At 56.5% G+C, this 21,410-nt stretch overlaps 4 protein-coding genes across 4 annotated transcripts; all 4 read right to left on the reverse strand.

The window, feature by feature from the left end:
* Positions 1 to 657, reverse strand: SPBR_03247 (uncharacterized protein; the record flags this gene model as incomplete). The annotated part of the gene is made up of 2 exons (XM_040761550.1): positions 1 to 515; positions 624 to 657. 2 exons carry the CDS (start codon positions 655 to 657, stop codon positions 1 to 3), a joined length of 549 nt encoding a protein of 182 aa, XP_040620922.1.
* A 436-nt stretch (positions 658 to 1,093) lies between these two features.
* SPBR_02925 (zinc-binding protein oxidoreductase ToxD) lies at positions 1,094 to 2,287 on the reverse strand (the record flags this gene model as incomplete). Its single annotated transcript, XM_040761228.1, has 2 exons — positions 1,094 to 1,916; positions 1,995 to 2,287. The coding sequence occupies 2 exons, from the start codon at positions 2,285 to 2,287 to the stop codon at positions 1,094 to 1,096; spliced, it is 1,116 nt and encodes a 371-aa protein (XP_040620923.1).
* A 1,744-nt stretch (positions 2,288 to 4,031) lies between these two features.
* On the reverse strand, positions 4,032 to 6,330 carry SPBR_02428 (c2h2 type zinc finger domain containing protein; the record flags this gene model as incomplete). The annotated part of the gene is made up of 2 exons (XM_040760731.1): positions 4,032 to 5,038; positions 5,103 to 6,330. The coding sequence occupies 2 exons, from the start codon at positions 6,328 to 6,330 to the stop codon at positions 4,032 to 4,034; spliced, it is 2,235 nt and encodes a 744-aa protein (XP_040620924.1).
* A 3,019-nt stretch (positions 6,331 to 9,349) lies between these two features.
* On the reverse strand, positions 9,350 to 17,355 carry SPBR_02162 (uncharacterized protein; the record flags this gene model as incomplete). Its single annotated transcript, XM_040760465.1, has 3 exons — positions 9,350 to 16,531; positions 16,595 to 17,077; positions 17,167 to 17,355. 3 exons carry the CDS (start codon positions 17,353 to 17,355, stop codon positions 9,350 to 9,352), a joined length of 7,854 nt encoding a protein of 2,617 aa, XP_040620925.1.
* Between the last annotated feature and the right edge of the window lie 4,055 nt (positions 17,356 to 21,410).

The following is a 21,410-nucleotide window of genomic DNA, read 5'->3' on the forward strand; positions in this document are numbered from 1 at the left end:
CTACTTGGCCTCCTGGCGCCGCCGGCCCGTCGACCTCACCGAAATCGTCGACGATCCCTTTTTCACCGAGGATGGGACGGCGTTGGCCGCCTTTGAGGTCGTCGAGAACATTGTGCTCGTGCCCGGCGTCGCCTCAAAGGATGTCGTGATCCCGTGCGTGATGCAGCGGTTTGCCAACGGGGTGCGGTGCCGGAGCTTGGCGATGGGCGGCGTGCGCGTATGGAGCACCTGGCGCGTGCTGCCCGCCGGACAGTTCACATCAGACAGCCCTACGCCGCCGAGCAAGTCGTCCAGCAAGTCGTCCAAACAGTCGTCAGGGCGCACGTCCCGAGACGAGGCCCGACGGAGCCGGAGCCACTCCCCGACACCCTCTCCAGCGCAAGCGCCTGTCGCCGCGGTAGCATCGCTCGCACAAGCGCCAACACCGCCAGCAACACCACCGACCGTCGACGGCCACAACCCTGCTGCTGCTGCTGCTGCTGCTGCTGCTGGTGGAGCTGGCGTTGCAGCCGGAGCTGGAGCTGGAGCTGGAGCTGGATCGGGCGACGTTGTCTTCCCGGCTAGCGGGGAGGGCTATGAGATCGTCGAGGAAGCCCGCGTCGAGTGTGGGTCGCTTATCAAACCTTTTGTCGGCCGCAAATTCCGAGATGGCCACATCGAGATCTTACGCCAGGTTGTCAAGGCCGCTCTTGCTGATGCGGAACAAGCCAAGGCCAGTTACGTGTATATGTGAGAGCGTCCATTTCTCTGTATTCGTTTTCTGTGTTTCAGAGCTTTGCTTGTTTTCTTTTGTCCTCGTCGTCTTCGATTCTGTACTTGCTTGCAAATATATGACAGCGAGACAAGATATATCCTCCTGTATACGCAATGGGTTTGGGAATCCCTGGTCAACATGGTCTGCACATGTTTGCGGACAGGCTTATTCTGCTTTGATTTCTGTATTCCGTATTCTTTTTTATCATTCTTGTTTTCCTAGCGCGGTAATTTCATCCAGTCGAGTACAATCTTGACAACTGTGTAGCCGTTTGTCTCCTTGCGTAGAATGAAACGAAAATTTCTTCCGTCTTTTGATCCAACACCCCCCAGATGCCGTTTACTGCTTAATGGTGTACACCAGCTTGCCGCCGCTAACCTTGTCAGCCTTGAGGTCCTTGAGGCCGTTCAGCACGCCCTCAAAGTCCGCGCCGCCCTGGTTAACGTACACCCGAGGCGGCTTGATCTTGCCCCCGTCGATCAGCTTTTGCGTCGACTCCCAGAACTGCCGGGCAAACTGGAAGTTCGTCGGGTTGGCCTCGAACGGCATCCACTTCTCAAACGCCTCGCCGAACGCCGTGTAGTACAGCGACATGCCACCGCCGATACGCGAGTCAATCTCCTGCAGCTTCTCGATCGGGTTGGCAAGCAACTGGTAGTACTGCAGGCTGTCTGGGCCGCTGGCCAGCGACTGCGGCGTGAGTGCCATCGCCTTGGCGCAGAACGCCCCAGTCTCAGGGTACGAGATGCAGTCCCAGGAGTAGCGCAGCGCGCCACCGTTGAGGGCCTTCTTGATCTCGGCCAGCGCAGCGTCCGTGTCGTGGTAGTCAACGACCACGTCCGCGCCCAGTGACTTGAGATATTCGGCGTTCTTGGCCGACGCTGCGGTCAGGACGCGGTAGCCCGACAGCTTCGCGTACTGGATGCCCAGGATGCCCGTGACCGCGGCACCGCCGTAGATGAGAATGTTCTCGGGCGTCGTCAGCGGCTTCTCAGGCGAGGCCAGCTTGAGGCCCTGGTACAAGCCCTGGCCCACAGTAGTCACTGCGACTGGCAAGCTGGCAGCATCCTCGTCAGACAAGAAATCAGGGATCTTAATAGCCAGGTCTGGCTTGACGGCAATGTAGCCGGCAAAGGCACCGTCTTCCTTCTGCACCTGGTTTCTACATTGTTGATTGTCGTTAGCAAAGCCATAGCTTCAGTATCGCCAGTATCGCAATAGCTCGGAGCTAGCAACGTACGATCCGTGGGCAGCGCCGGCAATGCGGTCGCCGATCTTGAACGGCTTCGTCACGTTGGCGCCAATCGCAACAACGACGCCAGCATAGTCACAACCCACACGCGTGCCGGTCGGGTCACCGCCCATCAAAAGGTCGGCCGTCTTCCAGTCCGTGGGATTCAGCGCCACAGCGGTCGTGCGGACAAGGACGTAGTCATCCCGCAACTTGGGCGTTGGCACGGCGGGATCCAGGGCGATGTCGCCCTTCCCACGGACAACAACGGCCCGGGTAGTGGGAGGAATGGACGAGGACATTTTGAACAAGAGTAGTCCTGTAGGAGCGTGGAGTGAAGCTCAGCGTGTAACGGTTCGATCTGGAGTTGGCTGCGTTAGAATAAAAGGACTCTTGGTTTGGCCATGACGTTGAAGAAGCGCAGACGGCGGGGGAGGTCAAAAAGGGGGGACAACATGGGAAGTGGAGGCAGTCTAGAAGGCTAGTCGTGCCATGGGAAAGAGCGAAGCAGGGTCAAGACATTTGTCCAGGGCAGGAGGGAAGGAGCATACTGAGAATAGAAGGAGATAGTTTTCGAGGTCTCCCAACAGAAGATTGCGTTTCGTTGACACCTTTAAGTTTTCTTTTCGTCTACAAAACGGACGGCGAGCGAGGGGGCAGCTCTTTCTATATGTGCTTTCTCAGGTCATTGGGAGGGTCCAGTTAACTTGATATCTGTCTGATTGCCCGCGGCCACTCTCAGAAGGAGTAGACGCAATTATGATTAAACCTGCTGGAAACGAGACGCAAGCGACCCCGCCGTTTCGTCTGCATGGCACGGCAAAAGGATGAACCGTCGTTGTGATAGGCGTTCTTTCGATGTGAGCTTTGGTCTGCGGGGTGAATCTCTCCCAATTAAGACTAGCACTGGGCTTCCTCGTGGATGGCTGACTAACAACCAGCCAATGACGTAGTACTAAATCGGCGAGAGATGATGCAACTGGAGGTGCGATGATTATTTACACGACAGCTGCATCAATTTACGGGAGAAAGTCAGGGGGTTGAATAAGCTGAATTGCAGTTTCACCGTTTGGGCGTGCAAACAGATGATTTTTGGGTAAGAAGACAGTCTATCATGATTGCATCGGGTAGATGTCAGGCCGTCCAAAACCATTTTACAGGTTAGGAATGGACTGCGATTGGATGCGGGGACGAAGAGACTGTACGATTTTCTGTATCGGTTTTGCTGCTGGATTTGTTTCTCGAGTACTTCAGTTCTCTTTCTCCGTTCTACTTTAGTTTCTTCTGTTTTGAAAAGAAAATAAATTAATAAACAAATAGCATATTGAAAAGGCTTTGATTTTTAATTATATGCGCGTATTTTTGAAACCGTCTCGCCTTACCAATCAGCACAAAAAAGTACAGCGCCGCCGCTAGATAAAGTCCCCGAATTAAGAAAGCACCTCATCTGCAATGGAGCACGTAAACTAGCGCCAAGGTAAGGAGGTACCTGTTGTTAACGATCCCAGATCTATGGAAAAACTACTTTAGCTCAGTACACGTTGAACACAACAAGACATCGATATGGCTTGATCCCCCTCAACTCCCCTTGATTTAACGCAGAATGTATCGCAAGAAAGAAACAGCTCCGCCAGACCGTTGAAGCACAAACTGAAAAGAGATATCGCCAAACAAAAAATATCGCGCAAGGACGATTGTGATATGCTCAGCGCAGTATCCAAATAGCTCTGAAAGAAAAGGCCCAAAATCCAAATATAGATGTAACTAAAGGGGGTTGTCCAAAAGAAAAGGGAAATAAGCAAAGAAAGCAGCGTTCTATCAACCAATCCCGTCATACCCAGTTGAAGCTGCTGCGTGCCAAGCGTGAAAGACGTTGAGTAACAAAAAAGGAGCCCCGAAACAAGAGGGTGTCGTTAAAAGCCAGAAAAAAAGGCCGAAAAAAGCCGACGTCATAAAATGTCCACAAATGTCCACAAAATATCAAAACCATACAAAAAAGGAACGAGATAAAAGGCTCTTGCTGCATGACAGCTAGCCGCTGACCTCTTACTGGCCACCGAGGTCTGAATTGTATCCAATATCGCCATAGTTCTCAGCCATGCTGCCTTCACCGAAACCGGTGCCCGGGCCAGAGACATATCCACCGTCGTCGGCGTCGTCAAAGTCGCTCGCATCAAAGCTGCTGCGTCCGCTCATGTCGTCCTCCATACCCGAACCGTTGCCGCTCATGTCAACCTGCGACCAGTTGACCTGCGCGAGTGCGGGGTACTGTGCCAAGAGAGCCGCTGGCAGAGCGTAGTTGCCCGCAGCGTCCATTGGATAGCCCGTATTCGGGTCGATTTGCGACGGCGGCTGTGCCATCATCATATTCTGCTGCGCAGCTGCCTGTGCCTGCATGTGTTGTTCCTGCCACACACGCTGGCGCTCCATGAACTCCTCGTCCAGCAGCGGCTTGATGCAGATGCGGCCCGCTTCAGAACGGAAGTGGCGGCCCAGGGCGTCAGCACGGGCAAAGCGGCGACCGCAACCCCACTCGCCGCCCACCTTGAGATCACCCTTGCAAACAAACTTCTTCTCGCCGCTGTGCAAGCTCTCGTGGCGCTTCCGATCGTGCTGGCGAGCAAAGGCCTTTCCGCAGAATGTGCACACAAAGGGGCGCTCGTCGGTGTGTGTGCGCAAATGCGAGCGCAGGTTGTAGGCGCGTGTGAAGCGCTTCGGGCACAGCGAGCACTGGAAGGTCGCCGGGTGCTTTTGTGCGCGTTTTGTACCAGCGCCCGAGACTGCGCCGCCAGCTGCACCGGCCTCGCTAGAGTTTGCCGCAGCAAACTCGGGGTCGGCTAGACGGAGGGCCATAATGTTGTTCGGGACAGCGGACGTCGACAGTCGGCGCCGGTTGCCAGCCACAGCGCTTCCAGATCGCTCGAGCGGCGACAAAGACCGCGAAGCATCCGAACGCGGGCTGGAACCGACATTCGGCGACAGGCTGCTGACACTGACGTTGGGCGATGCACCTCCACTATATGGGTCAGTAATGGCACGGCGTCTGGCACGACCTAAACGATTCATGTTAGCAATCGTTGCATTTTCGTCTGGGATGCAAAATCTCGGTGTACGTACCACGTTGCTCAGGAGGTGTGAGGGCGTCAGTGTCAATCATGGGCTTGCCATCAAATATGCCCCTCGACGCGACTGTTGTAGGCGCGAAGTCGATCTCAATTGTGGGCGCGATTTGTGGAATAGCCTGTGCCACGTCGGTACTGGTTGTCGGCAGCTGAGGGAAAGCTTCGGAGCCAGAGACGGCGCCGTATGAGTATGAGGCGTATGCGCCGTCGGTGGGTGCTTGGAGAATAAAGCTGGCCGGCACCTGGTTCACGTCTGTCACGGACTGAGGCTGAATGCGCGGGGACACGGCAGGGCTGTGAGATGGGCTGCGTCCCACAAAGCCACTCGATATGCTGAAGCTGCTGATGCCGTGCAGCTCTTGATAAACATCACCATTCTCTTCTGTGCGCAGCATGGGGGAGCTCTGCTGGTGTTGGATGGACTCAGTGAAGCTGTCCTGCCCGACGATGGATGGCGAATGGCCGCCAATGGATGATGCATCTGAGTATTCTGACGCGGTACGGCGATGGCCTTGGAAGTGCGGCGCATTCCAGTCGTGCATGAGCGCCGCCTCCGGCGCCAATGACGTGTTGCGCGAGTGCCGGCCGACAGGCTGGATAAACTGGTGGTTGTTAAAGGATGGTGACTGGTGTGCCGAGCCCGGCGCAAGGGCGTCCACGCCGAGCAAGTGCGGCGGGGTAGGGCTGTGGTGTGCCTGTGAGGTAGCCATGGTGTTGATGTCTGTGTTTACAAAGGTATCCTGCTGGTGCTGCTGCTGGTGCTGTGGTTGCTGTTGGTCAAACAGAGGGGTAGGGGGCTGGTCTGCCGACGAAGTGGGGAAGATGGTGAAGTCTTCGTTGGGGAACGCTTGCTGGGGGTCGAGGAAGCCCTGGCCGTATGAGCCGGCAGTGTCAGCCTTAAGTTGGTCAGCGAAGGATATGTTGGGGTCAAAGGCAAGGTCCTGCTGCTGAAGACTTGGTGTTGCTGTAGCAAGGAAGTTGGCTGCACCACCGCTGTAGGCAGAGAGGTTGGCTTGAGCTTGTGATGTGTCGAAGACTGGTTGCGATGACGAGTCAAGAGCTAGACCCAACCCGATAGAGTTGGAGTTGGAGACGGCGGATTGGTAATTGACATCCAGTGCGCGGGCAGGTGAGTGCGATGGAGAGTGGCTTTGCTTTATATCTAGAGCCTGTTGATCAACCGGGGCAGGCGACCGGCCACGGGAAGGCTGTATCTGGTCCATGCTGGAAGATGCAGTAGAGGGCTTTGCACTTGGGTATATGTCTAGGTTGTGTATGCGAACAGTGTATGGTGCACTCCGTTTGGTGTGGCGCGTGGTGTGTATATGCGTGTGAGAAGGGCTAGCTTGTCTTCCAAATTCTATTCTTGTTCTGGGGTGGGTATCGGTTTGAGACTTTTGTGCTGCTTGGGACGCAATGCGGGACCCTGGTCAGATTCGCAGCGCACCAGCACGAACAGCAGTGCGTTGTACGATTTGCGGTCGACGGTATCGCTTGGCGATTGCGGGAGCAGGGGGGGGTGCAACGGTAAGAGGACGAGCGCGAGTGGTCGTTTGGTATGACGCTTCGTGTACGGAGCGTATTTGCTGCGCTTTTGCCTGTGGTTTTGTTGTCAGGTTGGTTCCAGTTGGCCGGTCGCGGCATGCATAGGAAGGGGCCGGACGGAAACGCAAAGCATCGGGACGAGGCAGACTTGGGCAGATTTGCCAGTCAGCCTGTCGCAAAGAGAGTGGGGAGTGGGAAACTGTAATTATTGTGGCAGTGCTAGTGGTGCGGCGGGGCTGTGCAGAGAAGAGAAATGCTGACAGGCAGCGCTGTACAACAGTCGTCGGGCCTATCAGGGCGCCGCGCGGCACGAAGATGAGACACTAAATGGGACCGTTGGTGCCCGCGACTCGATCGACCATAGGGCAGAAGGCGAACCCGCAGTGAGGAAAGGACAAAAGAGGTAAGGAAGCACCAGAAGCGCTGGAAACACGAGAAAAACAAAAGGCGATACCAAATCGCTGCACTGGCGGGCCACCTTGACATGGTTATGGGCACTAGGGACGAGGCCTAGAGGATGCCGCATCTCGCTGGTCAAGACTCGAGGGGGTAGATGAGACTATCACCGACAAGGGAACAGAGTAAAATAGTATCAAGGTGAGGCTGTGCTGCCTGTGGGGCCGGGAAGTTACCGGCCGATACTGTGCAACATAATACATCCCGTGTTTGATAAGACGGGGTTCGCAAAGCGAACAGATCGGGCTGGACAGACGGCATGCAGGATAATGAGAGTGAAATAAGAACGGATTGGCGAGGCTGGAGATGTCGGAAACATCGGAGAGAAAGTAGGACAAACCTTGGATATTTTCTGGGTCTATTTGTCTCGTCGAATGGCTTGCGACGTATCCCAAGACAAGATGAAAATCTAGGCTAAAATGGAATAACCGCAGCAGTCGCGAATGGCCTTGAGAAATTATGTGCAGTGCAGCGTCGGCCGCAGTGTTGCACGGGCGTATCGAGAGTTGATACTAGGCTGAAGCCGAGCTGGTGTCTGGTGTGCGTGTATGATATTCAAGATGGTATGGGCGAGATCTGTACGGACCGGGCGTGAAAGGCTCGACTAGGATTTAGCCAGATGTACTAGAACGTGCCTTGCGTCCGCCCGCCAGTTAGATTCAGCTCCAGATCCCTTTCCGAATGAAAAGCTGAAGGTCTGCCACAGACGCAGGATGTGTTTGCAAGTGCCTTCGCGTCCGACGGAAACAAAAAATATAAAAATAACCGAGGCCCGCGGATCGAGCAAGTCCAGATCAAAAATAAATCATAAACTGCAAGCAGTGCAGGGCAGGTGCAGTAGCGTTGCGGAGTCCTGTGGGATGCGCGGCAGGGTGATGTGGTGAAGACTGGCACGTCGTGATCGTTTGGCGGAGGTTGGAAAGTGTGGAGGGTCGCAAAGATAGCTGGCGTTGCCGCTTCTTTGAGGCTTATCCCAGGGAGAGCCGCGGGGGAGAAGGCTGAGGTGGCGCCGCGTTTATTTCGGCCAACGTGGAGCTCGTATCGGATAGGTCCTTGCGATCTGGTGCATACGTTGCTCGAATGATCGAGTGTCTACCCGGAGTTTTTAAACGGTTCTTGGCCGGTTGTCTATCGAGCCTCTTTCACAATAGGCGTGCGCAACGGTTTAGACGAGGGGTCAAGTTCGCGCTGTCGCAAACTCGCAGATTGGCTGGCGAGCAGGGGTGGCAGAGACAACTGATGGCGCAAGCAAAGCGTTTCTCTTGGTCGCACAGGTGTAGCCAGACGGGGGTGAGGATTGACGTTACAGGAGGAGATGTAGGAAGGGGGAGAAGACGTGAGAAAGAAAAGGGGGGAAGATGAAAACGAGAGAGAGAGTCAAGGTGAGGTTCTGCAGGGCCAAAAACGGCAGGTAGGGCAGTGGGGGAACGCCAAACGAAAAGAGAACGAACGAGGGGAAGGAGAGACTTGGAAGGAATGGCGCGCGCCTGCCCACCAAGCCTAATTTGAGCGACAAGGAAGGCGCGCGGTTGACGGCCCAAATCCCAACCGCCGCCTTGTGGGGCCCCTAGTCAAAGTAAAATTACAGTTTTGTATTCGGGAGAGGAGCCGCTAGAAAACGTCACATTGACAGGCTTGAGCTTCCGATATCAATCACGTGAACATCCTATTCGGTTAAAACACGGTTGCCTTTTACTTACAGAGACCAAGCCTGGGCACAATCAGCAGTCGCTTCCGTCCTGGTGGTTGCCGCCTTTGTTACATTGGACAGGACAAAATAGGATCTCGCAGACCTACTGTTCCCACTGGCCCTTCTCCGGTTTTTTAGTCTCCAATACCCTCTCAGCTTTGTATTATTTTTAGACTGTAAAACGTCACGCAACATTAGCCCAACTCAATCGACAACAGTAGCTTCACAAAGGAGTAACAAACTGATGAATTAAAATATCGAAAAAAAAAATGAATCAAATCAACAACGCCATACTCCGTGCAACGACCTGGAGTGGACACTAATCCGACCCATTCAAGGTACAATCTGACGGTCTCTGCAATACTTCTCTTCTTTGTCTGTAAGTCTCCCTTCGATCTCATCTACCTCTCATCTACCTCTCATCTACCCCCGTATGCGTTCTATTCTCTTCGTTTCCCATTCGTCTACAGCCACGTTGCGTAGCGGTCTGGTCTTTATGGTGTCCTATACATGAGCTGGGTAATAAATACTTGGGTGCCAAATATGACGCTTTATTGTTCGGCCCCACCGTCTGTGGACGAGCTTGGTGTGCGCATGTGCGTCGTCGATGACGGCGACGAGGGCAGCGAGGGCGACGCGGGCGTGGTTGCCGAGGCCGAGCCAGAGATTGACGACAGCGACGACAGTTGGCCGAGCGCGTCGCGGCAGATGTCAGCAATGGACGAGCCGCCGAGGAATTTGAGAACGGCCATGTCGATGTTGAGCTCTTTGAGGAACCACGAACGCAGTTCGACTGCGACGAGCGAGTCAATTCCCAGCTTAATGAGGGGCACCTTTGTCTCAATCTTTTCTGCAGGCAGCTGCAGGATGAGCTCGACCTTGCGCGAGAAGGCGGCTTCGAGGATGGGCAGCGTGGCGTTGCCCTTGCTGGCAGCATCCGCAAACTGACTGAGCACGCGCGTGGACAGCTCGGCCTTGCCGCCGGTGGTGGCGGCGGCCTGCTCCTCGGCCTGCAGGATGTGCGAGAAGAGCGGTTTGGTGGGGAAGCGCGTGGCGGCGTTGTGCGGCAAGCCAGTAATGATCTGTGTGCTGTGGCCTCGGCTGCGGGAGACTGCCGAGTCGGGGTGGCCGGCCAGGATGGCAGATGCAAAGATGTGCTGCATCTCGGTCTCGTACAGGCCGATGTAGCCGTACATACCCACGAGACGGGCCTCGTACTGACTAAGGGCGCGGTCGACATAGCCGACGCCGAGCAACATGGCAATGTCAATGACGGAGGCGGGAAGGCCGCGCTGGCGGCGCTGGGTCGCCAGCGTGTGCATGTACATGTTGGCGGCGCTGTAGTTGGACTGGGCCTTGTTGCCGATGATGCAAGCGAGCGACGAGAAGAAGATGAAGAAGTCGAGCTCGCCGGGAGTCGAGAACAGTTCGTCCATGTAGCGGCTGCCGTCAACCTTGGGACCGAAAACGTACGTGAAGTCGTCGAGCGAGCAGTTGTTGAAGGGTTTGTCGCGCAGCACCATGGCGGCATTGGCAACGCCGGCAATCGGCGGCATCTCGGCGCAGATTCGCTTATGCACGTCTAGCAGATCTTGTTTGTTGGTGACGTCCAGGGCATAGACCCGAATGTCAGTGGCACCGCGGCGGCGGAAATCGTCGAGCACATGTGGATCGACCTGCGGGTTGCGGCTGGCGATAGCGATGTGGCGAGCACCGCGGTCGGCCATCCAACCGCAGATGGACAGGCCCAGAGCACCCGTTAGGCCAACAAGGAAGTACGTCTTGTCGCCCTTGAACAGGTTGAGCGATGCAGTGGGGAAAACCTGTGCAGCGACGGGGTATGGTGTGGTCCAGTTGACCACCTGAGCAGGGGGCAAGCTGGCGGTGGGGAGGTCAGCCACGTTCTCGATACCAATGATGCCGTCGGCCGTGACTGACGTTGCCGTTCCAGAAGCTTTTGCATCCCGCAAAACAGCCACCAGCTCCGACAATGAAATGTTCAGTGAGACGGCTTTGCCGGCCTTGGAGACCTTGAACAGGGACATTGCATTCACGGTCGTATTCGTCGTCAGGGTTGACGTGTTGTTCGCGATGCGACTAATCACCTCGACCTCAAGAGACACATCGAGATTCACGTAAGTTAGAGGACCCTTAGGGAGCAGAGCGAGAACACGCCGCTCGTTGTCGTACCGGTGGATGGTGGCCTGCACGGGGTGGCGCTGGCTGGCGGCGGCCGTAGTCGTGGCCACCAACGTGACGCTTTTGGTTTTGGCTTTGGCGACCAAGCGGTCCACAAGGGCATTGTCACCACCGTGTATCCACAGTGTGCCTTCGATGTCAGACGTGAGGCTCTCGGCCAAAACATCAAGGAGCAGCTGCTGGAGAAGTTCAGCCTTGCGACCATCTGCAGGTAGCGTGGCCAGAATGGCGTCTGCTGTGATGTGGACAACAGATCCGTTCTCGGGGCTGGCGACGAGCACAAGGTTGCTGTCATCGTCCAGATCGGCGCCGATGCCGAGGAAGACCGTCGTGCCGTCGCGGGTTCGGAACGGGTACAGGGACGAGGCATGCAGCTTGACACGGTGCTGACCACCATCCTTTGTACCACTGGCGCTGGGGGCCAGGTGCAAGGGCTCGGACTCGAGAATCTGCATGTGGCCGGCTTCCTGCACGATTTCGACATCACCGGCTCCTTCGGCTGTATCGAGGAGCAGCTTTCTGGCAATGGGACGGCGGTCAGCGTTGAGGCGGTCGTTGAGCTCATCGTCATTCATAATGCGAGGCACAAAGACGCGGCCATTCTCGATGCACATTTCTGTCTCGCGGACCCAGAAGACGTCAGCAAAGTCAGGGCTGCTAAGGTACACGAGGCGCAGCAGGGCCTCGGCGAAGAGGGTGGCCTCAGTGGTGCCCTGGCTGCCAAAGCCGCCCACAAAGCTGTCGACATCCAGGAACTGCATGACCAGATGCGGCGACTCAAAGGCGATGACACGCGCCATACCGACCGCCATGTTGGAATAGGGCTCGGCGGTGCGGCGGTTCTTCGTGACCCAGAGCAGGGCAGCAGACTCGAGGATCATGGTCTGCATGCCCTTGAACTTGGGCTCGGTCATGGACTTGAACATGGGCTCGTCGAGGTCGGCCAGGCACAAAACAGCGGCATTGGCTAGGTCGACCGTCCCAATTTCGGCAATGTCTGGCACGAGCACGACATTGGTACCCAGCGGGCGCAGGAGACGGCGGATGGTCTGGGTGACGCGGTTGACAGCTAGCGTTTTGCCACCAACAAGAACGAGCGAGGACATCGGCGACGCTGCGACGGCAGCCGGCGCGCGGTCCCATGTGCCGACAGACAGCGGCTCGCGCAGCAGAGCGATGCGGTCGTCGACGGCTTGTGTGCTCATGACGAGGCCGTAGAAATCGTCGAGGTCGCTGCACGACACATCGACGCCCGAGAAACCGGCGCCCTGCATGAGTTCGTCCCAGTGCGCTTCGCTGGCAAGCGGACCGTAGATGCGGCCATCGTTCTTTCCAAGCCACCAGCCTGGCAGGCCCGACATGATGAAGGAGGTGTACACTGCGTCACCGGTGATCTCAATAATGATCATACGGCCGCCGGGCTTGGTGATCTTGCGGCAGTTGGCCAGGGTGCGCGACAGGTACTGGGTGGCGTGCAGTACATTGGAGGCCAGGACCAGATCGTAGCCCTCCGGATCGAAGCCCTGCTCAATGGGGTCGCGCTCAATGTCCAGTACACGGAACTCCATCTTGGCGAGCTCCTCGGGCGTGAACTGGGTCTTGGCCTTTTCAAAGAACGCGGGGGAGATGTCGGTGTACGTGTACGAGGTGAAGTGCGGCGAGATGGCCTTGATAGCACCCACCGACGCACCCCCTGTGCCGGCGCCGATCTCAAGCACGCGTAGGCCGGGATGCTCGTGGTTCATCTGCGCGATGAGGGTGTTGAACTGGCGGTAGACCAGGTCGAGGCCTACACCGTCTTTGTAGAGGCGGTTGAGGCGGTTGTTTTCCATGAGAACCTGCAGGACAGGGACCTCGCCGCGGACCATGGCAGGCAGGTTTGTGCCGACAGCCCAAGCCAGCTCCATGTCGACGCCGTCGCCGTACTTTTGCACCCATTCCGCGACCATCTCGGGGGTATCGTGGGCGGTCTCGGGCTTGAGGCGGCGGTGCTGGCCCGAGTCGATCTTGGGCAGCAGGTAGTTCTTGGCCCAGCCGAGCACGCTCTGGAACTGCCACTCGGCCGCAGCAAACTCCTCCTCGGACACCTGCTCAATGAGGCGGCGCAAAAAGTAGACCGAGGTGCGGTCGAGTGTGTTGATGTGCTCGAACATCGCATCGAGCACCTCGGGCTGGTCCTCGGGGCTGATGCCGGACGCGACCTGCGGGCGCCAGACCATCTTCGAAAACGTTTGGCGGTCGTTCTTGGGGCCAGGCTTGGTGAAGGACGAGCAAGTGAGGCCCGTGATTTGCAGCTCGCAGTAGCGGCTGTCCCGCGCGTTGAAGAGGTCGAGATCGCCGGCGATGACCTTGCTCGTGGCATCGCTCAGGTAGCAGTCGGCGACGGCCTGGGAGACATTGGCCGGATCGACGGCGTGCTCCTGCTGGCGAAGACGGGCAGCAGCCACGTTGACGCGAACGGTACGGATGCCCGTGGGCAGGTAGCTCGTCCACATGCGGCCGTCACCGGGGAAGCAGAAGGCGGCCATGACGCCCTGGAAAGCAGCGTCGAGTGTCGCCGGGTGCACAATGAGGTCGGCGTTGGCGGCCGGGCGGTTGATGACGGCGGTGGCGAGGCCGAGACGGCGCTGGGCAGACTCAAAGACAAAGTCGCCCGAGTACCGCAGGCCAATCTTCTCGAGCTCGCTGTAGAAACGCGTGGTGTCGACGTCGGACATGGGCAGCACAGGCGGCGCGCGTGCCGGCAGCACCGTGGGGTCGGCTTCGGCAACAGGGCCCAGGGCTACGACAGCACGGCCGGTGAAATTGACCTTTTCGGCGTCCGTCGTAGTACCGTCGACGCTGCCGCTGTAGCAGCTGAATTCGGCCACAAGGGAGGTGGCGTCTGCGCCTGCGTCCGGCTGGTCCACGACACGGATCACGAAAATGACCTCGGTGCCCGCTGCGTCCGGGTCAATGGTGATGGCGGCGTGGATGTGGAGGTCCTGCAGCTCGACAATCTGGGCGATTAGCCCACGCTCCGCCAGGGCGGCCTGGTTCTTCACCAAGTGCATGGACGCTTCCACCGCCATGGACACGTAACCGGCCGCGGGGAACAGGATCTGGTTCTGGAAGACGTGGCCGCGTAGCCATTCGAGCTCGGTGATCTTCATGACGTTGCGCCAGCGAATCATCTGGTTGTTGCCGGCAGACGTCATGGAGCCGAGCAGCTCGTGGGTAGGGTCCTCGCGCAGGCGGTACTTCTTGGACAGGATGGACTCCTTCCACAGAGGCACGTCATGGTCCCATGCGTAGGTGGGCAGGTCGCGCACTAGGCGGGGCGGGCGGGCCGTCGGGACATGAGCGCTTCCAGTGTGGTCGCCGTCGTCGCCAACGCATGCACGTCGGAAGGCCTCAAAATTGACGACGGTGGCAGGTGACTGGAAGTGGCTCCACACGAAGCCCAGCGCATTACTAAAAGCGGCCAGGTCGTTGCTTCCACGCGCGAGCACGCCCGTATACGGAAGGTCCACACCAGTGACCGAACGCAGGACCTCGCTGGCGGGGCCCTTGAGCGCCGGGTGGGGGCCTACTTCCAGCACCATATCAAAACAGTGCGACTCGGTGGCTGCGCGGTCGAGTGCCTGCGCAAACAGCACGGGTTTGGCCATGTTGTCGACCCAGTACGTGTCGCGGAACGTGTCTGGCTCGTAGATGCTGCGGCCGTCGGCGCCATGCACGCTCGAGAACCACACGAATCCGGCATCCGGGGCCACGGGTGGCGCCAGCACGGAAATGTTGCACTGCCGCAGGCTCGCGAGGTACGCCTCAGAGCAGCGCTGCATGTGATGCGAGTGGTACGCCGTGTCGACCTGCAGGGCGCGCGCAAACACGCCATCTGCCTTGAGCTGCACCTCGGCCGCGTCAATGGCGTCTGCATCGCCCGAGAGCGTCGTGCTCGAAGGCGAATTGCTGGCAGCGGCCACGATACGGCCTTCAAACGGCGTACCTTTGCCGCAGAAGGCCACGGCCGCCTCGTACGACATGCCGACGGCCATCATCTTGCCCGGCTGGGGTACGTCACGAGCCTTGACGGCGTGTACGCCTCGGTAATAGGCAATGCGGATGGCATCCGACGCCGAGAGATAGCCCACGGCATAGGCGGCTGCGATTTCGCCCGACGAGTGGCCGACGACACCGCTGAACTCGATGCCGGCAGCACGCAGCAGGTCGACGAGTGCAATCTGGAGAGCTGTGCATAGCGGCTGCGACAATGTGGCTTCGCGGATGCGGGACGTTTCGGCTGGTTTGAGCAGCTCGGCCGTCAGGGACCACGCAGGACGGTCGGTCTCGACGGGGAGCTGGGCCAACGATGCCTCGAGTTGCTGCAGCGAGCGGCGGAAGAGAGCGCTGTGGGCATAGAGCGCAGCACCCATGGCGGGCCACTGCGCGCCTTGCCCTGTGAAGACGCCCAAAATGCGTGGCGGCAGCTGCGCAGTCACGGGCAGGGCCGCGGTGACAAACGAGTTGGTGCTCGACGAGGCGGCCTCGGCGTTCTGGACCGCCTTGAGACCGGCCGCAAGGCTGGCCTGCAGCTCGGCACGCGTCGTACCTGTTGCATAGGCGCGGTAGGCAAACTCGGAGCGCTTGTTCTGCAGCGTCCAGGCGAGGTCGCCGAGAGATGTGCTGGCGCCGTTGGTCTCTTCTTTCTCGAGGTACTCGGCAAGTGCAGAGGCAGAGGCCACAAGAGCACCCTGCGAGTTGGCCGACAGGACAAGCGGGCCAAGGGGGACATCAGATGCCGCGTCCTGTGTTCCAGCTTTGGATGACACGTTGTCCTTGTTCTCGGGTGCGCCTTCCCAGCTCTCGATGATGGCGTGGGCATTTGAGCCGCCAAAACCGAAGCTGTTCAGACTGGCACGCCGCGGCACGCCATCCGGCAGCTTGGGCCAAGGAAGTGCCTGCGTCGGCACGCAGAGCCGGTGGTAAAATGGCTCGATCTTGGGGTTGAGTGTGTTGAAATGCATGTTAGGCGGGATGATGCTGTTCTGTACAGCCAGCGACGCCCGCATAAAACCTGCAAGACCAGCACCACTTTCCAAGTGGCCGATGACAGTCTTGATCGAGCCGACGTACAGACGTTCGTCATTGTCGGTGGCAATGGGCGTTGCTGGTCCGGACCCTGTGGTTGGGGGACGTGTGAAGAAGGCATTGTAGACTGCCTCGGCTTCCACTGGGTCGCCTGCATTGGTGCCCGTTCCGTGGGCCTCGAAGAACTGGCAGCGGTCCTCTTTTTTTGTAATATCGAGGCCGGCCCGTGAATACGTCGCGCGGATCATGTCCGACTGTGCGCTTGGGTTCGGCATGGTCAAGCCGGGCGTGCGGCCGTCCTGGTTCATGCCCGTCTCGCGGATGATGCATTCAATGTGGTCGCCGTCCGCCAGAGCCTGCTTGAGTGTCTTGAGGAACACAGCCACGCAGCCTTCGCCGCGAGCATAACCGTCTGCACCGGCGTCCCACATCCGTGAACGGCCCGTGGGTGATAGCATGTGCAGCTAGAGACTGTTAGATTCCCTGGGCTTTTAAAACCTGACTGCGATCGAGGGGGCGGTGCTCACCTTGGACTCCATAATGTAGACTTCAGGCCCCAGAATGAGGTTGACGCCAGCAGCCACGGCCAGCTTGGACGTACCATTGCGCAGCTCCTGGATGCCCAGGTGCAGCGCAATCAGACTCGACGAGCACGCTGTGTCCAGACAAACGGATGCGCCCTTCCAGTCGAAGAAGTACGACAGCCGGTTGGACATGATGGACCTTGCCACGCCCGTGGCAAAGTAGTGTGGAATGGTCTCCAGGTCGCGTTGCAGCATCGCCGTATAATCATCCGACGATTGGCCGACAAACACGCAGGTATCCGAGCCTTTGAGGCTCTGGATCGAGTAGCCCGACGCCTCCATGCCCTCGTACACAGTCTCGAGAAGCATACGCTGCTGCGGGTCAATGGACTCGGCTTCGCGTGGGTTGATGTTGAAAAAGTTATAGTCGAATGTTCGCACGTCCTCCGACTCGTCGAGAAAGTACGACTGCGTGGCATTAGTGGCCTATTGGTCGAAAAGGGACATTGTATTTGTCAGTAAAACGTCTATAAATGCGTATCTGTGTATAGTCCGTAAGGTGATTTTTAACTTACACCGTGGTGCTCGCCGTCTGGATGGTAGAAGCTCTGGACATTGAAACGGCTCTTGGGCACCTCGCTGAGGAGATCCCGCGGTTCTTTGAGAAGTTCCCACAGCTTTGACGGTGTCGACGCGCCACCGGGGAGCCGGCAGCTGCTTCCCACCACGGCTATAGGCTCCGGTATATTTCTTCGCTCAGCCATGTTGACTTGTAGATGTGAAGTAAAAGATGTGAAGAAGGTGCAACCAGATGGGAACAAAACGGAGATATAAATAAGATTTGGGAGGGGAGGGGAGGAGGGGGAAGGCAATTGAAATAAAAGAGCAAGAAAAGGTCAAACGCTAGACAAAGAAGATCCAAAATCTGAGTACAAGGTGAGAAGGAGGAGGACGAGAAGTGACGGTGTATAGCGACGAAGAGTGAGGGAGTTCTGAGAGATATAAGATAAAAAAGTGAGCAGATGGTGAAAGAAAGGTGAGAGAGAAGACAGTCACGATATAAGGAAGGCGAAAACGAGACAATGAAGCACCGGGGAGATGGAAGGAATCAACGTAGGGTGGGAGCCAGCAAAGGTCAAGACTGAAGGGAGAAGCTAGAGCTAGGAGGCCTTGGAGAATAAAACGAGCAACGCATCGAGCTTGGACCTGAGCCTGATGCATGATACGTGCTCTGGTGGGGAATGTATGGTCAAGCTACGGCCAAGCTACAAAAGCTACCGGCAGCCTATGAACAGATCGTGGCAAACCATGAAGCTTGTGAAGAGGGAAAGCTGCATTGGAGTGGGCTATGGCACGAGTTCATTCGATGGGCAGAGACCCGGTGGGACAGAGACAGACAAAACAGGCGTATGCAGTGGGTATGCAAGTCCCGGTGGGCGTCCTCGTCGAAGGAGATACCAAAATGGTGCTTCCTGTTGGATTTGTGTAAACGGTGCCGCTTATAAGGCCAAAAGAGGAAAAGAGCACGAAGCAGGGTCCACTTATACATACGCCCCCTCCGCTTCTGGATGTGGATGTACGGCCACTTCCATCAGACTAAATAAACCCCCTGGACGAGCGGGCAGGCTCATAGGCTACCAGTCTTAACAGACAACAAAATTCTATCTTGACAAAAGGTTCCATGAGGGGTCTTTTTGTCGCCCAGTTCAGTCGTCCGCCGAGCCTAGCGGAGAGAAACGGGGAAGAATGGAAAGGGGATAGAGATACGAGATGCACTAGGACAAGACGGCAACGGTGAAGAAAATCAAAAGTCCCCGTCCCGGAGTACGACGTCGTAGGGTATGAAGCCGAAGCCCAGTTCGTAATCAAGCTGAAGGGACGGTGAGAGCCGAGGTCGGGAAGGAGGTAGAGTAAGACGGGCATCAAGATCGACATGCTTGTACATCACCACGAACCAGCTTCTGTGAATTCAAAGCACCTATAGGAGAAATGTGTGAAACAGCAAACAAAGGTAAGGAGCAAGATCATCAACATGAAGAAAATGAGTCGGAACCAACGGCAAATCAAAATCAAAATCACAATGCCTAGGACAATAGTAACACAATATGAGAAACGCCACCGGGATCCGCACTGCCGGCAACCATTCCAGGAAGAACATCCGACGGCGGGTACGGCTGAGCAAGAACAAGTACGACAAAGCATGACAAAACACAAATCATACACGAGAAGGGATACACGGACAGACGGAAATAAAGAGACCAGAAAATCAAATACATCGATAAACGACTCCATCACGAGGTCCTTCAAGAGGGCCATGTAAGGGTAGGACACGAGAATGCGCCATTATCAGACCAATGACCTCAAATGAGATACCTGCTCACCTCACTGACATGAGCAGTTATTTACCTCCCGTTCTCCTTGGGGGTCGTTTACGAGACTGATTGTAAAAAGGACGGCACTGCAGCAAGTCTGGGGTCGCCACACACCCCATCATTGGTGCTTGGCTGATTTTCACCATTTCTGGTTCTTTCTGAGCTTTCTTGGATTCTGACACGTAAGGATGCTGCTCCCTCGCACTACGAGGGAGATCCTTTTTGGTTTTGCAGATGATTTGACCGCATTGGCCTCTGGTTGGCTGTGTTCAACATCTTAGACCAACCTTGCAGAACGGTCCGGTGCGTTGTCAACGACGTATCCTGTTCGTTTCTGGCCCTCTCTTGGGTGCCGCCTTGGGTCATCCTGCGCACCTTGTTTTTCGTTGGAGACGTGAGGCTAACGCTGATCATGCATGTCTAGCTGCATTCTGCTGGACTCAAATTTCTGTGGTAGACTTTGATATGCGGTCCATTATGCGGCCTTAGCGTAAAACCGGCGCGGAAGTGTGTGGGATAAGAGAAACAGTGGCAAGGGGAGAGAGAGCAGAGGGCGGAGGGGTTGGTCCACAATGACCCAAAGGAGAGTGGTGTTGAAGGACAGTTCGGGATATCCCCATTGCAGGAAAGTCAGCCAACAAAGAAAGTAAAGGTGAGAAGAGACAACAGGCTGGCCCGACGGGGAGACGGTAGCGAGCTATGTGCGGTGACGAGATGACGAAGTAGCATGGCCGCCGGATTGGGGCAAAAGAACCCGCCAGGAAACCAAATCCCATGCACATACAAACAGGAGGGTAGGAGTGAGTCGAACCGAGGGTACGGACACCCCAGGTTGGGGGCGGGCCTGGGCACAAAAATGGCAGAAGGGCGGGATTTCAACAAAAAAAGGACGATAGGAAAAAATCTCGGCCAGAATATGGAATCGGGGCAGAGACTCATTGGCCAACAAAAATGAAAGAATTTGACACCGGCGATGAAATGGGAACAAGGTAAAGAATCAAAAGACGAAGGGCAAGCAAAAGGACCAAGAACCACGATGTACATATGTGAAAAAGAATGCATGAGAAGAAACGAACTGGGGTAACTGAAGAGGAAAATCTCAAGGTGTTGCTAGGAGGAAGAACAGGCCCGGGATTGTCCGTGGTCTTCACTACAACTGCATCGTCCAACAAATAATATGCTCCGCAGCGTACAGGGTAAGAAGAAACACTGAGCAATCCGTCGTTGAGACTGCATGGCCTAACGCACTTAACTCGTTAACACTTTTCATCTTGAGCCATGGTTGGCGTTGAGCGGGGCCAGGTCAGCATGTTGCACTCGAACTAAACCTCAGCTCAACGAACGTCGCAGATCCAACATGGACTTCGTACTGAGTATACGCTGTAAGCAAAGTATGATGCGACAACGGCGCTCGGTCAAAAGTGGACGTGGTCCGCTGGGCACTGTGCCGGCGAAAGGGCTTATCGAAGGGCAAAAACGTAACCGCATCTGTCGGTACCAGATAACATCATCATGGAAGGCCACATGGCCACATGATATACCAAGTTATCTTAGGTAGCTATCGATCCCACAAGAAGAGGGCCGTTGCATGTCAAGATGATACGACACCGCTGTTTTGCAAGAGGAGGGGGGGAGGGGTGGACTTTAGCACAGATATTTGCACAGTTTTTCGTGACTTTGACGACTTCTCGTGCCATTCAAGACAGACCACCTTGTGGAAACGATCAACTTGTGGAAACAATCAACTTGTGGAAACGATCAACTGGTGGAAAAGATCACGGTCGGTTCGTCAAGGTAAGCTCCTCTCCGCAGAGTCACGAGTCTATTGGAACAAAAACAACAGGGATATGGAGGGGGGGAAATGGTCGGCCAGCAGACTTCTGAGAAAGTGGAAAGACAGGAGCATTCGTGAGATGTGGCCCATGGGACAGGCCGCTGCAGGTCGAGCGGTCAAGGCAGCAACGCAAGTTGCTGTGTCTGCCGTCCTCGTACAGGCACTAATTCCGGGTCAGTTGAACAGGTCGACTCTGTTTGGGGATTCCAAGGACGAAGTAAGGCGCGCCAGTGCTGCGAGACGACAAAAGATGAGTTGAGTGTGAGAGTACCTCCCGTACGTAGAAACACGAGGAGGTTGAGGAAGTCAAATTCGACAAGAAACGATACAGGACAAACCGAAAAGCGGGTTTCGATAATCAAATCAGGCTAGTTGGAGAGACAGGGTCGGAGCTACGAGACGGGGCAGACTGGCATCGACAAGTCGAGCGTGAGGGGCGACAGGGAAGGATGAGGTTGTGGGCGAGGCAAAGAAGCGAAGTAGTCAATAGAAGAGACGAAAATGGAGGCCAAATAAAACCGGGGCCGCCGAACGGGGGATAACCGGGGCCCGCCTTCGGGCAAGGTCCAGGGTTGTGCAGACCGCTGTTGAGAATGAGGAAAAATGACGAAAT

This window comes from Sporothrix brasiliensis (assembly GCF_000820605.1).
Source record: "Sporothrix brasiliensis 5110 chromosome Unknown Cont17, whole genome shotgun sequence".
Lineage (NCBI taxonomy): Eukaryota > Fungi > Ascomycota > Sordariomycetes > Ophiostomatales > Ophiostomataceae > Sporothrix > Sporothrix brasiliensis.